General features: G+C 38.5%; 1 protein-coding gene across 1 annotated transcript in view; it reads right to left on the bottom strand.

The window, feature by feature from the left end:
• LOC126473496 (serine/threonine-protein kinase SMG1) overlaps positions 1-22,801 on the bottom strand; it is a 353,891-nt gene that overhangs the window by 52,119 nt on the left and 278,971 nt on the right. Inside the window, exons 38-43 of the mRNA XM_050100581.1 lie at positions 22,412-22,544; positions 21,782-22,055; positions 17,945-18,088; positions 11,815-12,005; positions 9,606-9,931; positions 8,028-8,209 (exon numbers count right to left, since the gene is read on the bottom strand). Of these exons, the coding sequence (XP_049956538.1) occupies positions 8,028-8,209; positions 9,606-9,931; positions 11,815-12,005; positions 17,945-18,088; positions 21,782-22,055; positions 22,412-22,544 (1,250 nt within the window). The remainder of the gene's footprint in view (positions 1-8,027; positions 8,210-9,605; positions 9,932-11,814; positions 12,006-17,944; positions 18,089-21,781; positions 22,056-22,411; positions 22,545-22,801) is intronic.

Below are 22,801 nucleotides of genomic sequence, written 5' to 3'. Positions count from 1 at the left end.
GAGATTCACGTTTTCTTTGAACTGTTCAGCTATTATATCATGTGAGTGGGAGGGTCTGTAGAAGGAGCCAATTATTATTTTGGTACGGCTGTTGAGTATAGCCTCTACCCATAGTAATTTGCAGGAACTATCTATTTCAACCTCACTATGAGATTTTCTTTCAAATTCTAAAGGTGGCAGGGGTAAAATACAGGGAGCGAAAGGCTATTTACAATTTGTACAGAAACCAGATGGCAGTTATAAGAGTCTAGGGGCATGAAAGGAAAGCAGTGGTTGGGAAGCGAGTGAGACAGGGTTGTAGCCTCTCCCCGATGTTATTCAATCTCTATATTGAGCAAGCAGTAAAGGAAACAAAAGAAAAATTTGGAGTATGTATTAAAATCCATGGAGAAGAAATGAAAAATTTGAGGTTCGCCGATGACATTGTAATTCTGTCAGAGACAGCAAAGGACTTGGAAGAGCAGTTGAACGGAATGGACAGTCTTGAAAGGAGGATATAAGATGAACATCAACAAAAGCAAACTGAGGATAATGGAATGTAGTCGAATTAAGTCAGGTGATGCTGAGGGAATTAGATTAGGAAATGAGACACTTGAAGTAGTAAAGGAGTTTTGCTATTTGGGGAGTAAAATAACTGTTGATGGTCGAAGTAGAGAGGATATAAAATGTAGACTGGCAATGGCAAGGATAGCGTTTCTGAAGAAGAAAAATTTAACATAGAGTATAGATTTCAATGTCAGGAAGTCGTTTCTGAAAGTATTTGTATGGAGTGTAGCCATGTATGGAAGTGAAACGTGGACGATAAATAGTTTAGACAAGAAGAGAACAGATGCTTTCGAAATGTGGTGCTACAGAAGAATGCTGAAGATTAGATCACATAACTAATGAGGAGGTATTGAATAGGACTGGGGAGAAGAGGAGATTGTGGCACAACTTGACAAGAAGAAGGGACCGGTTGGTAGGACATGTTCTGAGGCATCAAGGGATCACAAATTTAGCATTGGAGGGCAGCATGGAGGGTAAAAATCATAGAGGGAGACCAAGAGATGAATACACTAAGCAGATTCAGAAGGATATAAGTTGCAGTAAGTACTGGGAGATGAAGAAGCTTGCACAGGATAGAGTAGCATGGAAACCTGCATCAAACCAGTCTGAGGACTGAAGGTAACAACAACAACAACAACAACAACAACAACATGAGATAAACTACTACCAACAGACACAATCACACCACCACCTACTTTATTTAATCTATCCTTTCTGAACACGGTTTGCGCCTCTGTAAAAATTTCAGGAGAATTTATCTCTGGCTTTAGCCAGCTTTCTCTTCCTATAACGATTTCAGCTACAGTGGTTTCTATCAGCACTTGAAGCTCTGGTACTTTTCCAACACAGCTACGACAATTTACAACTGCAATACCGACTGTTGCTTGGTCGATTCTGGTCGATTCTTGTCGTTTCTTTGCCCTGTACCCTTTGACACTGGAGCCCTTTTTGAGCTTTCCCGAGACTGTCTAACCTAAAAAAAACACCCAGTCCACACCACACAGCCCCTGCTGCCTGTGTAGCTGCCTCCTGTGTGTAGCGGACACCTGACCTATTTAACGGAACCCGAAACCCCACCACCCTATGGCGCAAGTCGAGGAATCTGCAGCCTACATGGTCACGGAACCATCGGAGCCTCTGATTCAGACCCTCCACTCGGCTCTGTACCAAAGGTCCGCAATCAGTCCTGTCGAAGATGCTGCAGATGGTGAGCTCTGCCTTCATCTCGCTAGCAAGACTGGCAGTCTTCACCAACTCAGATAGCCACCGAGACCAGAGAGAGTATCTTCCGATCCATAGTGACACGCTTCATTAGTGCCAACATCTGCCGATGTCTGATTTAGTTCTGACTAGTCATATATTTGATGAATCAGTTTTAATATCTTTGTAGCAAAATTTACTCATCAGTTTACATCAGACATCCATCAACAAGAATAGCTAGATTTGTGCCTCTCAACATGGCGGTCTGAAAGGTTTCAGACGATGTATTTCAACAGCAGTCAATTAAATGGTGTCAATGCAATCACATTTTTCCATTTGTGCATCCATTGTCACTGCAACTATTAAATCAGTTCCACTAGCTTTAAGTAATTAACAATTAACCTGAAATCTCTCCACTCTAACAACCAGGACAAGTCAAATACCCCCTGCTACACTGATGCCTACAATCCAATTGCAGATTTACATAGTCCCTTTTTTTTAAACACATACTTATCTATACACAATTCAGTGAGATATAGATGATGTATTCAAACTAGTGGAATGGTATTGTGTCTCAATTTCCGTTTATTATATGGATACACTAATGTGCAAGTGATCTACTGTGCAGTCATCCACCCGTCCCACTTTGCGGGTGGAGAGAACCTCTTATGATCTCTTGCTACTGAACAAAAGCCAACTTAGATTTACTGAAGGGAATAGATTGTTGTTTATGTAAAACATGTACATTCTTATTTTCACATGTATTCTGACGACATCTTCCACACACTGTCGAAGTCTACTAGGAGTGAGGGTGAGAGGGTGAGAGAGAGAGAGAGAGAGAGAGAGAGAGAGAGAGAGAGAGAGAGAGAGAGAGAGAGAGAGAAAACTGACTTATATAAAGGAGTGCCACTCTTATTTTGATGAAAGACAGTTGATTACTATCTTGTGACATATAATAAACACTAATCTAATATTTTAAAAAATCGATGTTACTTTGTTCATCTTTTATACACTGCCATACCGTTCATGTGACTGCGGTAAAAATTTGTCAACTTATTGCTTGCACTTGCATGAAGGTTAAAGACACAGTGCAATTGACTTAAAATAGATTATATGGGTGTCGTACCAGCAAATGGATTTGAAAGAACATAGGAGTAATGAGGTGTTTGAATGTGACAGAAACAAACAGATCAGCAGTTTTTGTGTCTTACTCATTTTGATGCTGATAAATTTGAGTTACATTGAATCTAAATTTTCTAGTGTGAACAGTACTTTTTCTATTTGTTCAGTGAATCAATGAACAATATTTTGGTAATACAAGTGTACATTGTGTTAATTGCTTCGTCAAAAAAATATCCCTCCAAAATATTAGTCACTTAGTAGATTCTACCAGCACAGTACATAGAATTAAGCGAATATGAGCTTCTCAAACAAATGAGGAATGACAAGCGAGCAATGAAGAACATCGTTAACAAACTGCACATTCACAAGCATCAGAATTTCAAGCTCAACACGCGGCAAGAACAGAAAGAGAACATATACATGTTACCTGGTCACGTGCATCACAATAACAAGACCAACGTGTAGCAAGGATTGAAGTGCTGACCATTAAGAATTGCTTATTCACGTGCATTACAATCAGAAGATCGACATGCTGTAACAATCTAAAAGGAACATTTACGTACTAGCCCAATCACGTGCATCAGACTCAGAAGACCAATCTGCAGCGAGAATCTAAAGAAAGTTAACGAGCCTCCTGATCGTGCGCATTAGTCAGAAGACCAACATGCGACAAGAACTGAAAGAGAACATTCACGAGTTGCTCGGTCTCAATGAATGAATGTTGATTCAAATCTTGCTGCATTTCAATTTGATATTAACTATGATTAGTTTGCATCCCAGTGCAAATATCGACAAAATGGATATGGTGTGTGGGCATTGCAGTCCTCTTCAGTCCAACAATGAAACACTAGGAATGCGCAGCACAAATGGCAAAGTTACACTGCTGACATTGCACCTGCTACCTCATCCATAGTTGACATAAGTTTCAGGTGACTCATCTGATTCCAAACATTTTTTGCAGAACATTTGCAAATATGATTCAGTGCTTCAAATGACACCTTTTGGAACCAACAAAGGTTTTCAAGATAAGTTCATGTTTACTTTCAAAATTCATGGATAACTGTATCACTAAGTTGGTTCATTTCTACCCGTTTCCGACACTCAAATTTCAACAAGTCTACTTTATGGGTGACTATGGTGCATAAGTTGATCAAAGGTGCAGTTCAATTCCTGGCACCAAACACCACATTGTATTTTATTTGCAAACATTTGTCTACCCACACAGTCCACTGACAAAATTATTCGAAACTTCAATTGACAGCTTACCACCAGACAATTACACAGTTCAAATACAGGCTGACAAAACATCACTCTGACAGCATGCCAGATGCCACAACACACCTATCATCAATGAAGTTACAATTGTCCTAGTTGGTGAAGAATGTGACACGTGGGATATACTTCTTCAACAACGGAATAATACAATGCATCATGCCACTGAAACACATCGATCATACAATGTGCTGCTGTAACTAATCCAATTACAGGTAAATATAGATATCTATTTCATTTTATCAAGTGAAAAAAGTAATCTCCTTTTTAACTGTCAAACATTAGTAAGTATAATTTGCATTTTTATTCTCTTTCTTTTTCTTTGTTCTTACAGGTGAACAATTCAGTAAAAAAGTATCTGGCGTTAACTAGTATTCATACCGCATAATGATAACTCACAATAGAACATATGAGATTTATGCCAAAATTGAATCCGAACAGTTGTTATTCATTTGCTTAAATCAAAACTGTTGCATTCAGAAGAATATATTCATTTGTGAGATGCAACTGTGAACCATGGAAATGTTCCCGACATTGGCAAAATGGTAATACTTCCAGCAACATTCAATGGCAGCCCACAGTATATGCATCAATACGAACAAGACGCCATGCCATACGTGCATTTATATGGCCGCCCCAACTTTCTCCATCACCTTTACACACCATCTAGCATGGGACCAGATAAAAGAGCTTTTATTACCTGGTCAGCATCCATCTGATCGATACGGTTTGACAGCACAAATATTCATGCAAAAACTCACTAAATTGATAGACTTAATTGTGAAGCATCACATTTACAGTGAAACTCATCACTGGATGTATGTAACTGAATGGCACAAGAGAGGATTCCCACACGCTCATGTTCTCATATGGCTCAAAACAAAAATACATGCAGAAGACCCTCTGCTGTCTGATATTGGGACAAAAAACATGGTGAAAAGTGTCCCATATACTTAAGTCATGAAATATGCACTGGTGATGACGGATATCCACAATAAAAACCAGAAGATGGGTCACACAACAACGATCAGAACGAGAAATGTTGGTACTGAAACTGATAATGGATGGATTTGCCATATTTCCATTGTTATCGAAAACATTTAAAGCTCATATCAATGTCAAATATTGCCATTCTGTCAAATCTATATGCAAATATGACAAAAAAGGCAGTAGTCAGTACTGATAGACCTGATGCGCACAATAATGAAGTGAGTCAGTATCAAAGAAGTCAGTATTAGCAGCAATGAGGCTGTTTAGCATGTTTTGAGTTTCTGAATCCACAGTCACTATCCCAATGTTGTTCATCTCAGTGTTCATCTTGAAAATGGGCAAAGAGTCTATTTCATGGCAGACACTGCACGAAATTATGTTGCTGAACCAGCACGCGCGCACGAACACGCGCGCACACACACACACACACACACACACACACACACACACACACACACACACACCATTCTTTGCACTGCGTGAAGATGTGTTTGCCAATACGTTATCAGAAGTTCCCAAGTACTATACATGGAATACTACATCTAAGAAATTCCAATGACATAGGCAAGGCATGTGTTTTAAAGGCTTTCAAAATTCGTATTCATATGATTCATTGGACTGTATTTACACAGTACATCAAATAATGCCGAGTGTTACTATTTGAGAACGCCTTTGGTTAATGTCAAAGATCCTACTTCATTTGCAAAGTTGAGAACGGTTGATGGCGTAGAGCGCCAGATGTCCAGAGAAGGTTGCCAAAATCATCATTTGCTCAAATATGACCAATACTTGGAAACAACAGTGACTTGCCAACTGTTATCTGTGACAAATTCAAACATTATTTGCCATCACTTTGAAACAATGTTCACCATCTAACCCTACAGATTTGTGGGAAAAATTCAGAGAGGACATAAGTGAGGACATTTTACACTGTGTTCATACTGTCAGCAACGACAGGTCCATAGATTTTTCAGAGAGTATTTTTGATCTCACACTGATAAAAATCAAGGACTTATGCTGAATGACTAATAACAAAGAACTCTTTCATCTTGGCATGACTGTGTCAGAATGTTCTGCACTTTACCTTAATGATTGCAGTTTGGCGAGAGAACAGCTGTACAATGCTAATGAATTGAGTGCATTTGTTGAAGCAAATGAACAACTTTTGACTGCAGAACAGAAATTGGCCTAAGACACAATTACAAATGTAGAGTCAAATGGCAGAGATAGTCTGTTCTTCCTTGATGCACCTGGAGGCACTGCAAAAATATTCATCAGTTTGATATTAGCTCAACTTCAATCTCAAAATGGGATTTCTTCAGCTTGCTTTATCACGTATTGCAGTTACATTATTAGATGGTGGACGAACAGCGCATTTGGCGCTCAAATTGCCATTTGATATGCATTTCTCGGAAGCTCCAAAACGTAGCATTTCAAAAGGATCTGGCTTGGCTTAAGTTATGGCACTTTGTAAGGTCATTGTCCGAGACAAATGCACTATGGATCATAAGAAATCGCTTGACAGGCTTGATCGAACTCTAAGATTTACGATCAAATGCACAACAGTTTCGTGGTGCTCACATTTTATTATCTGGCAACCCCAGACAAACAATTCCAGTGATACCTACACCAAAACCAGCCAATCAGTTCAATACTTGCTTCAAAGCATCGCATCTCTGGAGATACGTGTGAAAACTCACATTAAAGATCAACATATGCGTACATTTGCAGTGCGGTGTGTCTGCAGCCACATTTTCAAAACTATTGAAGGCAAAGTACCAGCTGATGCTAATACAAAATGACTCATTTCCATTGAACTTCCACGTCATTGTGCCATTCATCGGACACCTCATTCAGACAGTTTTTCGACAAATTGTTGACATAAAAAAATCATGAATGGCTTTCCAAAGTGTTATTTTGGCAACAAAAAGCACCAACATCAATGCACTCAACAATACAATTAGAGAACAAATTGCATGTGATTCTGTCACCTACAAATGGATTGGCAACATCATGAATGCAGACAAGTTTGTTAATTATTCACTCAAGTTTTTTAGTTTTTTAATTTGTTGGAATTTTCTGGTGTGCAAGTGCACAAATTGTCACTCAGAATCAGCGTGCAAATTATTTTCTTGCAGAACATTAATCCAATCTGAATGTGAAATGGAACAAGACTCGCTGTGAAGAAACTGATGCCAAATGACATCGCGGTAACTATTCTTAATGAAAAGTCAAAAGAAGGAGATGCGCATGTTCCATGCACTCCCAACATTCTCACCGATATGCCATTCGACTGAAAGAGACTGCAGTTCCTCGTTTGACTTGCATTCTCAATGACCATTAACAAGGCACAAGGTCAATCATTTCAAGTGTGCAGATTGAATCTAGAAAATCCACTTTTTTACGTGGCGAGTTGTGTGTTGCATGTTCACGAGTCAGACAGTCAAGAAATTGGTTTGTTTTTGCTGAATACATAAAAACAATAAATACTGTGTACCCTAATGCACTTCGCTATTAAAATTAACAAAATAAAATGGATACAATTTATACTAGTCTGATATATATATATCAATCTCAATCTCATTCAGTGTCAATAAATGTATTCATTATTGACACTAAAATAAATATCATTCTTTCTATCTAAATGACAAACAATATTTCCACAAGTATTTCTTCTGTGGCAGCAACATGTCAGGTACCAGCTAGTGGACAATTCAATTTAAACTGGTTTGACTGTGTTTTATTTAAATGGAGGAGGAATATTAAATAACGGTATTAGTTTTTATGTAAAGGAGATTTGCAGGAAAACAAGTCCAAGGTTGGATTTGGCTTCTTGATCTGATTGTTAGAACTGTAATATTTGATACAAATTTCAGTATTAAAGACTGAAAACCTACCTGGAGACCCTTAAAAATATTGTTGGCTGATTTTAAACACTGCAGAACAATTTGCACAGTAGGGTCTGGTTGTGATGGTAAAACTGCTGTAAGCTCTGTTACAAGACTGCTGACTAGATACATTTCATCCAGAAACCAGTCACCATCCCGTGATGTCAAGTCAACCAAGCAGTCTCCAGCACCTGAAAGGATTACAGATTATACAAACTGCAATATCACTCATATTAACTAGGAGCAATGTTTGAGCAGACTGTGCATACTTCGGCACAGAAAACATTTAAGCCAGTCTACAATATTAGTCATTTAACATCCTCATGATCTGAGGCAACTGATTATTATTTCATTTCATTTTAACAAAATGACTGGCAGCGGGGCAGGGGAAATGGAAGCTGTAGTTCATTCCCAAGAGCCTTATGGCAGACCTGAGACAAGTTAGTAGAGAAAAGAGTCAGGTTCATGGCGAGTCATTAATTCAATAACCTGCTCTGCATATTCAGTGTTTTGTGGGTAATGTGACAGAGTTGGAGACTAAATTAAAAATTTCACTTTGATGACTCCATGTTCATTTAATATTTTCACAGATACTGTTAAATTTAAATGTTTTAGGTTATTTCATAATCAAGACCAACACTGCAATACAATAATCTCTTGTACTGTTTGGCAGTTGTACTGCACTTAAGAATCATATGACTACAATATCATTAGATCACAATTGGAATCTATCAACTACTAATGTGTCTAGTTGAAAGTGAGATCTTTTAATGGCAAAATAGGGTTGTTTTCAGATTCAGAGATACTGACCAGATGCTTTCAAAGAACAATGATAAATCCAACAATAACTCTACCAAGACATGAATGTAACGGAAAGTGAAAAGGAAATGGCTTCAAGACCCTCCGAGGCAATACAGCACGGCGAAAGGTGTCACCATGTGATTTAGTACAGGTTACTGTTAATTTTAGTTTACTGCTAAGCGTAGTATGAACACGTCGTTAATAAAATACGATATGACAAATATACTTCTGTGTTTTGAGGATGACTCTTTCCACACAGCTGTATCTAAGCAGTAAAACTTATACGTGCATTGGTAGATACCTTCTCATTTCAAGTCTGCAGAAGCTGAAATGTAAAACATACAATTCACAGATTAAATACCACACACAAATGTTTCTGTTTGTGAGTGATGCACTTGCTGCAGAAGCACGTGGTAGGCAAACAATGCAATGAACAAGTAGCACGTGCATAACAGGTTACTAACTAAGTTGGATGTTCAAGCTACTGTTACACAGTGGCACCCAACCATAAACTATAGAATCACCATTCTTTGCTCTTAGAACAGCTAATGCAATGCACATTTACTTCCCATTCTTTCTCGTAAAAGTACGTGCTGCACGACATGACTAATATTATGAAATAAGTTCAAAAACAATTCCCACATTACATGCATTCATATTGTGTCAAATCACAGCTGTACAATAGGTAACTGTGATCTGATGGTGTTTTAATTAGGTCTGTGTAGGTTTTTTAATTACTCTGATAACTATCAATAAATCTATAATTTCCTCAGTTTTCAAACTTACTGGCAGCAGCTGCTTCCATCATAAGGTATCTTTTGTTTAGTGCACAAAGGGCAGTTATGCACACACATTCCAATGCCGGTGCAGCACCAGGCTCTGTGTGAAGGAAAGTACTGACAGATGTGCAGGCATCTATGTATTGCGCTTCCAATTGGGGCTCAGGCAGACCTTCCGTCGTTGAGACACGTTCAAAAGATTCCTGTAGCCTACTGTTCGCTTCGCTCAGAGCGGCTTGTAGCTGGAATGCTTGTGACATTGCGTGTGAACTGCTGGCAGCAACCACATCAGCGGAGAACGTAGCTCTGAACTGCTCGGCAACTTCATTGCACCTGTTGTGACAGATAATTCAGTAAATTATCACAGTATAACCATGAACATTTTGATGCAGTTAACATAAATTGCTTTAATATCTATATGGCAAAATTTTAATTGTGTATAAAGATCAAAAATTTCATCCTTGGTAACACGCTATTTGCTCAAATGCAAAAAAAGTAATAATCAAACTCTGTCACAACATCTTTATGCGCTGCACCGCTGCTTTAACTGCACATATTTCTAAGACTGTAAGTATATTGTAAAATTAATTTTTTAAGTGCTTTGAAAATACACAAGCCTGCAACTTGCTTAATATGCAAAAGTAATAATGGTATCTCACAACTAATTCTATGAGACACAATGCATTTTACCATCTTCCAAATCAATCTCCCCCCCTCCCCATTTGCTTGGCATGCTGACTGTCCCACACTTACAATAAACTTTGTCCAGACAAACACCATTCTCACAGATGAATTTTCACTTGTGAAAACTAGGCAACATAATACAGAGAAAACTGAAATGCCAGTGGTTACTCGACAACCCAGCCGCCACCCCCCGCTCTTTTCACCGTCAGTCAGACCACATACCTAACAGGCCAGAATCTGAGGTTATTTTCTTACTATAAATGCAATAGCTTCATCATCATCATATACCCATTACAAAGCATACACTACTTTAACATTATATTTACCGTCAAAGTTATGTGCAACAATGCTATTTTTTTTTCATTCCTTTATACCACGAGATATGATGTGTTATCCAGTTTTTGCGAAGGGATGTTGTGCATACACCAGATAAAGCCCTTTTGCTATACTATGTCTGACAATGATACAAAGTTCAGATACAGAAAGGCTTAAACATTTTGCATCAAGCCCTAGGTTACCAAATCATATCAATATGGTAGAAAACAGCCAAGTCCCCTCCATGTGCTAGAAACAATTCCTTTCATTTCCAGTCCACTATAAATCCCTGAGGAAACTATAACACAGAACTGCTCAGGATTCTCCTGTTTACCCTCTGCTATGTGTCTTTAGCATTTATCACTTAAGGCAAAAGTGAAATCAGAAAGCCTGGCTCATGGCTGGTGTGCACAGACAAGATTAAACAGGTATAAATGTCATACTGTGAATTATACATTTGGGAGACACACATTTTAAAATGTGTCCAATTAACTCTTCACACATGATCAGAGGTATACCTAAAATGGACTAAAAATGCAAACTGGTTGTGGTTTCTTCACAACTGCCATAAAAGTATGCCACTTTTCTTAACTGCTTTATTGCATCTCTTCCTATAGTGATGGTACAACTTTAAAAATTTTTACCTAAAAATTTGCTAGCTGTTACAAATAACAATTCTCTTCTGTGTTTCCTCGCTTACTCTGCAACACTTTTCTGATAAAAAGCAATATTTGTGTTGTTATTAACAACTTGAAACTTCTGAGTGGTGTGCTTCCATTTTATGCGCAATATTTCGACAACTGATCTACTCATTATTTTGAGACTCGCTGGAGTGCGGGCAGCAAGTACACACAGGAGCGCAACTCACAGCCGTGAAGTATGTGACTGGCTGTTGAAATTCTGTGCATAAAATGCAAACAACAACAACTTGGTGAAACACCTGGAGGCACAGCATTTTAATCAATCATGCAAAGAACACCTGAGAGATCATGCCAAAACTTCTTTCACATTTTGATCTCATGCGCATTATAGAGAAAGGATGTATGCATGCACTTAAAAACTTAAAGTGACTAAAAATTACTGGTATTTTTCTAGAGCTATCAATAATCATCACTAGGACTTCTTTTTAAATGTTACTTGACTGTCAGTATTTTGAAAGATTAGATTACCTTACATTCTGCAAATGCAATTAAGACTGAGATGGCAATGACACTCACCTGTCCAAGGTCAGATCTTGGAGTAGGGCAGTTAGCCATCTACGATAGCAGGCTGAACGATGGCTACTGAGGTATGACACTGGATAAAGACTTGTCACAGTTCCATAGTGGCTCAACAGGTCCAAGCAACTGCGCATCATTGCTGTCTGTTGCTTAGCTAGACTTCCTAATTCACTTTCAGATTGTTCACACTATTTGAAGGCAACAAAAGAAAAACAAACACAGTTTTTAGTGAAGAAAAGACAAATAAATAGTGGTATTTCTCCTAAGGTAAAACTATACAGACAACAGCAACTTTTTCTTGCTGTGAGAGAGGATTTTACTGTATTTACCCAACTATACGATGACCACAAATATAATACAATGCCCTTCTCTTGAAGGGGCTCCTTGAGAAATTTTTATTTGTAACACACGCTGAGTATTCAACATTACAAAAAGTGCTGCCCTGAACAAAATTCTCATGCACATACCAGTATTTACTTTGAATTCTGTGATACATGTAACTGGAAAATTCCTCTTTATTTCAAGTGCCTTCATTCAGATAATTACTCTAGTAACTGGGAGGCCTTCACTGTGTTTCTCCCATGCATACTGCACAGCCTGCTTCTGCAGTTCATGAAACCTTCCCCGTTTCAGTTCCCTGAAAACATGGCCTGTGCAACTGGCAGTTTAGTTTATTTTTCATCTGATGCCGCCTCTGAATATTCACTTCTGTCACACCAAATTTTCTGTCTGAGGCACAACTGTTTGTGCCCTCTGTTTAACTAACTTGAAACCAGCATCATACAGTATGTGTGAGCCAGTTTTGAACTGCAAAGTCTTAAATCCATATTTTTCAACCGAGTCATAGCTTTGATTTTCTTCCACAGTCAACTGCTACAACACACTGTGCTTACAGTGCTGACATTATAAGCACAAGGAATGACAATACCACATTGTCCCCTTGGCTCCCTATATCTGACAGCAGAAATCTTACCAATTGAGCTTAAAAGTCTACTTTATTATTTGGTACCGGCCTTGAAAATCAATAGTGCTGTAGGACATTAACAGCTTTAGCACCACTGTTGAAGCTCATGTTTAGCCAATGTTGCGCCATAAATTTTTCATTCCTCCAATTCTACTCAGTGTCTCCTCAATAATTATCTGATCTATCAATCTAATCTTTAGTATTGTTCTGAAGTTTTTAAAGGTTCTATACTGTTATTACCTGAACTGCTTATCATGCATATTTCACTTCCATAAAAGGCTATATTCCATACAAATACCTTCAGCAAAGACTTGCTAAACCTTAAATTTTTATTAGATGTTAACAAATTCCTCTTTTTCAGAAATGCTTTTCTTGCTACTGTCAGTTTACATTGCCGCCCAAACAGCAACTCTCATCCACTACTTTTAGTGTCTTATTTCCTAATCTAATTCCCTTTTGATGATGTTCGTCACCTGACCTCTTTTCAAGACACTGTCTACTCCATTCAACTGCTTTTCCAAGACCTTTGTTATCTATGACAAAACATAACAATTGCATCAGCAAATCTTTAAGTTTTTCTGGTTCGTCTGATGCAACTAAATGAAAGGCAGTTTGTACTGTCCATACAGGTTTTGCTTCCTTCTATTTGTGAAGCACAATCAGTGGCCTGTAGAACATATTTGTCTTTGTAAATAATAACAGCATTATTACAGGTTGTATATGCAACAAGGGGTGGTGGGAGGGGAGGGGGGGGGGGGGGGGGGGAGACCACACAGATTTCCAGGTTACACTTTCTCCCAGGTATAAATACACTTTCTTCGTGTTAAGTGACAGTATATTTTTCCTCTGAACTTGAAAACTTTTCAATCCTTTGAATGGCTATGGTTTTATACACGGGCATAGAATTTCCCATCACTTTCGGAAACACGTTTTGGAAAGATCTTTGATGTGCAGCAACATGTATGCTGCATATTTTCGTACAACAAATGTTACTTTCCGAAGCACTGAAATCGAGATTGTGATGTGCTTGTGTATGCCAGCCATCACTCACATCACGTGATCTTGCCAGCTGACGACAGTGGATATTCAGAGCACAGTACATCATCAATGTTAAGTAGCGCGAACACACCACCAGGAAAAGTTATGGTTTAAATGGATATACATAGTGTTGCTACAGGAAAAGCAAAGCTTTCATATATAATATTGGCCTCTAAGGTTAATAAGCTAAGCTTTCAAATATAATGTCTATCTCTTTTTGCGCGTGTTGCACTTTCAGCCAGTAAAATTTTTAATGACGACGTAAATGTCCGATCTTCTGGTCTCGAAATTCTTCTAAATGGCTCATTATCAGAGTGTTGATTTTTAAATGACTGTCAAACGCTCTGCGATTTAAGAAATTCACCGTATATTGTCACACATAGTTCAACTTGTGTAAAAGGAAATTTACTTTGAAAGTAACACTTTTCAAACCACCATTTCCAATATTTTCCTGTGACCTGTTCGAAACAGGTTCGTTTCCGCAGTTGCCAGAGAGTGGCAGATAACGGACGCCACCACACTTGCACAGCTACGATGACGTAGGATGCCCTTACATTCGTACATGTAAAACATTAAAACATCTTACATTATGTCATAAAAGAAACAAAACATCAGAGGATTCTCCAAGAACATCAGTATTTCATGAATCGTACTAAAATGTGCACATTTAAAGTGTTTACTTAAAGGGCACATTTGTATGTCCTGATTCCCAGTGAAGTAGGCCTTGACCTGATATTAAGCTTTTGAGTGTGGTTTTCAGGATGCTAAGCTTCTTGGATTACCAGTACTATATTATCTCATGTTTAGTTCTTCATTACAGCATAATGCCATATGTGCTATCAGATGAGAACCTATATGAGCATTATGTTTTGTTGTATATGGTGCATTTCCTTTGCAATTTAACTTAAATTTTAGTTTTGTTTCTCATTCATGTTTTATTGCTGCATTATTATTCAGTAGAATTGGGATACAGTAATATCCTTTGTTAGAGAATCAGTACTTATCTGTCACAATTAGAAAATTTCCTTTACTGCTTCCTGCATGTACACACAGAATAACATGGAGGATAAACTGCAACCCCATATCACTCCCTTCTCTACTATTGTTTCTCTTTCATGTCCTTCAACGCATGTAACTGCAGCCTGGTTTTCGTACAAGTTTGACTCTCTATATCTTCTCCCTACCACCTTCAAAAATTTAAAGAGTGTACTCTTTGTCAACATTATCAAATGCTTTCTGTAGACATACAAATGCTACAAACGTTTCTTGAAAGTATCTTCTAAGATAAGACACGGGGGGAAGTATTGCCTCTTATGTTCCTACATTTCCATGGAACCCAAACTGATTTTCCTCAAGGTCAACTTCTGCCAGTCTTTCCATTCATATGCAAAAATTCTACAACCACAAGATATTGAACCGATTGTCCAATAACACTGACACCTCTTGGCACCTGTCTTCTTTGAAATTAGAATTATTTACATTCTTTTAAAAAGTCTTACAGTACTTCCCCTGCCTCATATCTCACACAGGGTAGAAGAGTTTAGTTACAGCTGGCTCTCACAAGGATCTTATTAATTCTGAGGGACTGCTGTCTCCTTCCGGGATCAAGTTCCCACTTGAATATCTAAGTTCTCCAAATTATTCTTGCAGTATCAGGTCTCATATCTCATCTTCACCTACTTCCATTTTATTTCTATACTAATGTCCTCAAACCTGTACACAGAAGAATTAGATATTTCTTCCACATTTCAGATTTCCCTTCTTTTCTTTCTACTGGTTTGCCACCCAAGCTCTAGATGTTCATAAAAAGCAAGTTACGTAGGTTACATCCCATGGCTACTCACTCGCCACTCACCTCACCACATTTGTACAATTGCTTAGTCAAACTGGTGCCACTGCTCCCCCTCCCATCCCTCCATTTTAAAAAAATTGGCACACAACCTCAACTGCCAAAGCTTCATCTACAAATGTAGTATGACCCCTATATTAAGTGATTATACAACATAAAAACTTAGTGCTATACTGAGGCTTAAAACCTGTGGTGTCAGCAACTATCACCACATTAGTGCTTCACAGAAGCCTAACACACCAGGAAGAGTTTCCCAGAAGACAGATGACCATGCCCTGACCATTCATTCACTGGGAGCCAACCCTTGGGCCAGACCAGTTTGCTCAGAGTGAGTTTCCTCAGTCAGTGCCGATTCCACAAGGATTTCATGAATCAAGATTCTTATTCCAGGATGCCATCACAGCATCGCTGCCATTCATGTCTGACTTCACGGCCCAAGGAACTGTCAGCTGTAGACTTACTATCTTCAATGCCTCTTTGAAGAAGAAAATGGGGCTGTCATCATGGTAGACTTTTGAATTTATTCTGAATTAATTTTCAAATGGCTATATGCCAGACTTAGACAAGTTTACTTCATATAGGACTTAGCCCTTGTTAATTCAGTTTGTACAAGTCTGAGCATCTGACAGGACTTTGACTTTTATAAAGTGTGTGTTTAATGAACTCCTATTCGGTCCATATGGAACAGTCTTTTCATTATGTCTGTCTGCAAGTTAATTTTACAAAGAGTAGCAATCTTCCTTTTTGTAATATTGCTGATATTCCAACCTGGACTTTTCATCTTACAATCAGGTAAATACAGCACGAAAAGTACTTAGTAGAAAAAGAACATTAAGAATCAAATTAAAACTAACATATGTGAAAACTGCAGCAGCAGGAAACATGTATCTGAAATTACCTTTATATCATGGATCAAGTGCTGTTACGGAATAGATTACAATTACAATACTTCTCATCAGTCTTCACACCTGAATTTCAGAATTACTACTACTATTACTAATAGAAGAAGAAGAATAGTTCGTACATTTCTAGCCACATGTAGCTGTTCAACATTCTACTGAAACATACAAAAGATGTGGAGTTGCCTGACGGATGGAGTAGATAACACCAGCTATAAGAGATTACTGGTACGGGAGTTCCTGCTGTTAAGTTGTACAAGTTGCTTCTCAAACCACTACAACTGCCCCACAAACATTTAAAGAAATGTCTTATTTATTTACTAGCAGGAGCTGCTGATGCATCAATTGAAAATGGTAGCAAATAAAGATGTTTTATCGACAGCTCCCGGTGGTACATAAAAATGACACTTTAGTTGCAATTAGAGTGTGACCATTATTCCACTCCACAATGTACACTCCAAGACTGCAGTACTTACAACAGTGTCCTACACATATGACATCAACTTCAATGTCAGGAGGACAGATGAAAGTGGAATTTATACAAAAATGCAACATTTTACCTCTTAGCAGCCCCACTTCGGTCTGAGGCACAAGGGAATGCTAAATAATGGTTGTTATTGGAATGTTATTCATGACAGCAGTTCAACTTGTAACAGATGACATCAAATCCAACCACACAGACAACCCCACATCTGTTGAAATGTTCTAGCATGAGGGTCAGCTCTGTAATCAAAACAATCTGTCAGGACTGAGCTCATAAGATAGTGGCCATAATGTATACTGATGATCACAACTGGCTCAGCAGTGCATAGGTCTCTTCTATCCACTGGTTCCACATATGCACTGCTGTTTTAATATCATGTTCTGTTTGAGACAAAACTTCATGATATGACAAACTAATGTGTCAGATGCTTATCACTTGAATTCACTAGCACTGCATTCTTCATTGTTGATGTGGAATAGTTCCACATTCTTTGATATTTCCAATTTGTTTGAGGGGACTTCATTCTGAGAGTTTGGTGCAATGATTTCTCTGATCTGCAAGGGAGCACTGCTGGATTTGTATATGTGACAGCTCTCTGCAATCTTTATCACTTATTTATTGCACCCTGTTCTACATTTTCTCCAAGTTTACATTTATAAATGGGAGTCTCAATTAGGGTTGCAATTTTCACTAATTTGACATTATGATGTTGATGATTATTGTAATGATTGTGGTGGTGATAATGAGGCCTTCATCAAAGTTATATGTATGCAAAGTAATGAATATGAAGCTTATTCTATCAATTTTTAGAAGGTATGAAACTAATGTGAGACGACAAAACCCATTAAAGATTTCATACTTTCTTTTTCCTATTTCATAGTTAAAGAATTCACCTGTACTATCATTTGACTCTGTCCAGCATTCTGGAGAAATTCTTTGACCAGATCAAAAACAAGGTGATAATCCTTTTCAGACTCCTGATTTAACTGTGTCAACCACTGCTGTATCTGTGTACCATGGACACAAGCCAGTGCATTCTGAAAACACAAGACATTTAATTAGAATATATCATGTTTCTACAAAGCCAATTTAAGGATTTTACAATCTCCTTTAATAAGAGGCAAAATGCACAAAAAATGAACACAAAATACTGGCATTTAGATTTGACACACTGTAACAAATACAACCCTATCTGTTGTAACATTTTTTAGTTCTCATTATAAGGAATGTGATATACTAACTGTATACTTCTCCTAGCTCCCTCAATGCAGAGAGTAGTTAGAGTTTTGTATCAGGTATATATGAAAATAGAAGCGCGCGCGCGCACACACACACACACACACACACACACACACACACACACACACACACACACACACAAGAAAAAGAACAAGGAGGTGTGACGGGGGGAGTAGGGGGGGGGGGGGGAAGGGGAGAGGGAGATGTTTCATGTAACTGCCTTACTGAGACGTGTTCTTGTTTAACAATGTTACTTACACATAATTACTCATTTGTGAGAAATAATAAAGCAACCCAAAAGAATAACACAAAATTCATCTTTCTAATGAGTATGATAATGCTACCTATAATAACATTATAGTCAGACTACTGAGCTGGCAGGGAACATCTATGGTGTAAATTCCCTTGCCTTCTACTAGTTCTGATCCACGGGATATAGCACCATCGTGGAAGTAATTTATTATTAGAAGTTATTAAACTTATTTGCATTCATTCTTACAGCTTCCATGGACCCTGCATGTCAGAAGGGGACTTTTAAAGCTAGTGGAGGCTCTGTAATGGTGTGTGACATGCACAGATGGACTGATATGGGACCACTAATATGTCTAGATACGACTGACAGGAGACACGTATGTAAGCATCCTGTCTAATCACCTGCACCCATTCATGTCCATTGTGCATTCCGATGGACAATGGAACACTCCATACATCCAGAATTACTACAGAGTGGCTCCAGTAACATTCTGCCTAGTTTAAACACTCCCCCTGGCCACCAAACTCCCCAGACATGAACATTATTGGATATACCTGGGATGCCTTGTAACGTGCTGTTCAGAAGAGATCCCCAACCTGTTTTACTCTTAAAGATTTATGGACAGCCCTGCAGGATTAATGGTGTCAATTCCCTCCAGCAGTACTTCAGACATTAGTTGAGTCCATGCTATGTCGTGTTGTGGCACTTCTGCGTGCTCGCAAGGGGCCTACATGACCTCAGGCAGGTGTACCAGTTTCTTTGGCTCTTCAGTGTATATTCTACAACTTTATCATTCACATTTGTGTGCCTCAGCCCCCCACTACTCCTCCCTCATGTGCATATGAAAAACAGTCATGAGTTCAAAATGCCTACTTTGTCTTTTTGTCACGTTACAAATATGTATTTAATTGGAAAAAATGACTACATGGTGTACTGGTGTTAAACAACATTTCCACTTAAATTATTTTTACAGCCAGAAGCTACATTATTAGACATACTTCACAAGTATATGGTGACAAGTTGACATTTTTGTCCATCAAAAAGGCAACTTAAGTCCTACAGCGATGAACACTGTATTACTTAGGAGTAAATGCGCATTTGTGAAGGAATAAATTTTATTTTTTGTTTCACTTTTCAAGATTAGAATAACTGCACTACTACTATTGCCGTACAATGTCTTAGAAACGAATGTCTGTTTAGGGGTAAATCTGAATACACTACATCTGGCAACATAAAGCTGTGACTATTGCTGCTGTATTACAACCAGATTAAAATTACTTGTTCGTTGACCCATCATGCGTAGGAGTTTGTTCCTCCAACCTAAGGATTCAACGTCATGTGCGAACATATTCAATATAAATAAGCTGCTTCACCCAACATTGCACGAGGTCAATCTTTCAGAAGGTAGCAAATCATTGTTGCGACTGGTTCTGTAGAGGAGTAGGTCATGGGTTTGAATCTCATCAGGGGATATAATTTTTTTTGTTTTAAATCTTTATCAAATGAGATTATTATTTTTACTGAATTAATTGGTTTAAATGTAATTTTATTTTAATCTTTTTTCAAACCATTTTCATTATCATACTGACTTTTTTACTTGCTCTTATTTTTTGTTCCTACCATTATTTTCACATTTGGACTAGGCCTGTGTCACCTAAAACCCATTACCGAGTTCCAACTAAGACTACTCATCGGTCTGTACGAGGACAGTTTTAGGTAACTAATTAAAGCAAAAAATTACAGTTCACACATAAACGTGAACAAAACAAGTATGATTACTAGTTGTGCCACATGCTGTCAACCCTCATTTCCTCATATAGATTACACATCACAATGTTGTCATTATGTTAGGACACAAGCATAAATTCAAGGCTACAAGATGCTTACGTCTGCCACAGTTCAGTCATTAGTCACTTAAAATCAGCTGATGACAGAGCATTTCGTGTTCCCATCGTGACTAATGGGAGACATTTCCAACATCGCTCCACGTCACATGTGACAGCACTTGTGAAGTGTGCTACCACGTTTGAGTGTTACCTTTCAACGAGCAGCAGCAGCAAATGTGGCAACACTGCGAGGCCAAGTAACAGACTTCAACTGACAAGTAATTTTAATCTGACTATAGTTCATTTTACAAAAGCATGGCTGCATGTTTTACACATTCAGAACATCATCTACAACAAGTTATGCATTGGACTGATAAATGTGCAGGCTGCTATTACATATGAATTGCGCCTGCATACTCCAATTACTAATTTCTTGTGGAAAATATCAAATGAATCTCAATCTCCACCACCACCACAATCGTAACACACAAAAATCTTAAAGATGTAGAATTCTATTGAATAACATTCACTGTAATAAGAATAATTTTGCAATCTTACATATGGCAGATTTCAGTTAATTACACTAACGTCCCCAAAATAAGTAGAAAATGCCATCCTTAATGTGTACACAACTTAGTACCTGGCATTAAATGAGCACAGTGACATCCCCCTACCCACAGTAATGCAAATCTGCTGCCCACAAGCTGGAAAATTCCTGTTGTTACAAATGAGATAACCACAATGTACCCTTCATTCCCATAACCTTGCGGCATGAGACTTTGCTAGTCCCTGTCGCCACCTGCTTCTACACCCTCCCTTGCTCCCACTCCAGCCTTACACATACCTGGTATCCCTCCAGAATACATAGTTATTTCCCCTTCACTGCTCCCCCTTCCTCCCCATCACAACCAACAAATGCTACAGTCTACTATCCTGTCCCAACCATGTATCTGCACACACCCACAAGCAGCATCCTGCCCCACCCCTATACTTCTATCACTCCCCCTTCCTGTCCCACACGTCTTCCTGATTATCCACCTCAGCTGAGGTCACTGCTCACCAAAGTCAACCTCAGTGCCCAGAAAGAACAGTGGCCATTTTTTGTGTGTGTGTGTGTGTGTGTGTGTGTGTGTGTGTGTGTGTGTTTTCTACATCTGAGGAGAGACTTTGATAGCTGAGTCTATTTTTAAATATACCTGTCTGCTGTCCAACACCTTGTCTATGTGGTGAGCAGTAACCAATTCTATTTCACTGCCATTATATAATCACTGATTTTCCATTCTTTGAAGAGATGTAATTACCCTAAAAATACTGTAGTATTCTAGTAGGTTCCTACATTTTAGACGAATTATGTTCATAATAATCTAACACAATCAGTCAAGGGCCAAGTTCTTTTACAGTGTGATACACACCTTGTGCATAGTTAAATGCTTGTCACATTCTTCGAGACGCTCCTGTAGTGCAGCACGTGTAGCTGACAGTGCATCCTGTACCCGGCGATGTGCAGAGTGGCGTGTGGCGAGGGAGTAGAGAGGGTGTGTGGGCTGCGATTCGGCTTCCTTCACCAATGCCATGAGTTGGTGAGAGTCCTGTAGTGCCTCACAGGACACTCTCATTGACGCCTGCTGTTCCAACCATTTTAACAAAAGCTCCTTCACTTCAGGCAATGCATTTTGAATCTCATCCCTGCACAAAAGAAGCACTGAAATTAGTGATTAGCTTCCATTCTTGAGCCTTCATTTTCTTTAAGTTTTTAATCCTGATGTATTGTGACTGAAACAGTTCTGCTCCTCTTAACATGAAAACTATCACTCTCCATCATTTTCTAACCAAAGCCTAAATTAAGGTACATATGGCACCAACAGATCTATTAGTTCATATCCATAGATGTCATCCATTACTTTCAAATAGTATGCAACTGCATCCTGCAATGCATAACTGCAACACTTGAAACTAGCAAACTACAGATTCTAATCTGGCAGTCATTTTTCTCTTATTCACTTTTTTAGTTATATCAAAACTTTACAAGACTGCTCCATCACCTGTTCTTGAACCAATCTGCTTGCATCTCTGCGACACGGACATTGAACATGGCGTAAGTGACCTCACGTTCCAGTTCTTTGCGGCTCTGCCTAGTCTCCATTGTTACTGCCTGGCCTCCACCATAAACAGCTCCTGTACAGATTCATTACCACAATAAGTGAGTTCTTGGGCTCAAGATGATATTTGTATATAGTTAATACACATTACTATTTATATTACAAACTATTGCTTTGCTATAGACAACATCTGCAAACAATTGCACACAATTTTCAATGCAAAAATTTTCATTTAGTAAGCAAATAGAGAAGGAGTTCCACTGCTAAACACACACGAGAGAGCAAACAGATGTAAAGATTACGTTGAAAGCCTCTATAAAGACAGAGGAACTG

The sequence above is a fragment of the Schistocerca serialis genome, chromosome 4 (assembly GCF_023864345.2).
Source record: "Schistocerca serialis cubense isolate TAMUIC-IGC-003099 chromosome 4, iqSchSeri2.2, whole genome shotgun sequence".
In the NCBI taxonomy this organism is placed as follows: Eukaryota; Metazoa; Arthropoda; class Insecta; order Orthoptera; family Acrididae; genus Schistocerca; species Schistocerca serialis.
Note: the sequence above shows the minus strand (reverse complement) of the source record. Positions and strands in the feature narration are given on the sequence as shown.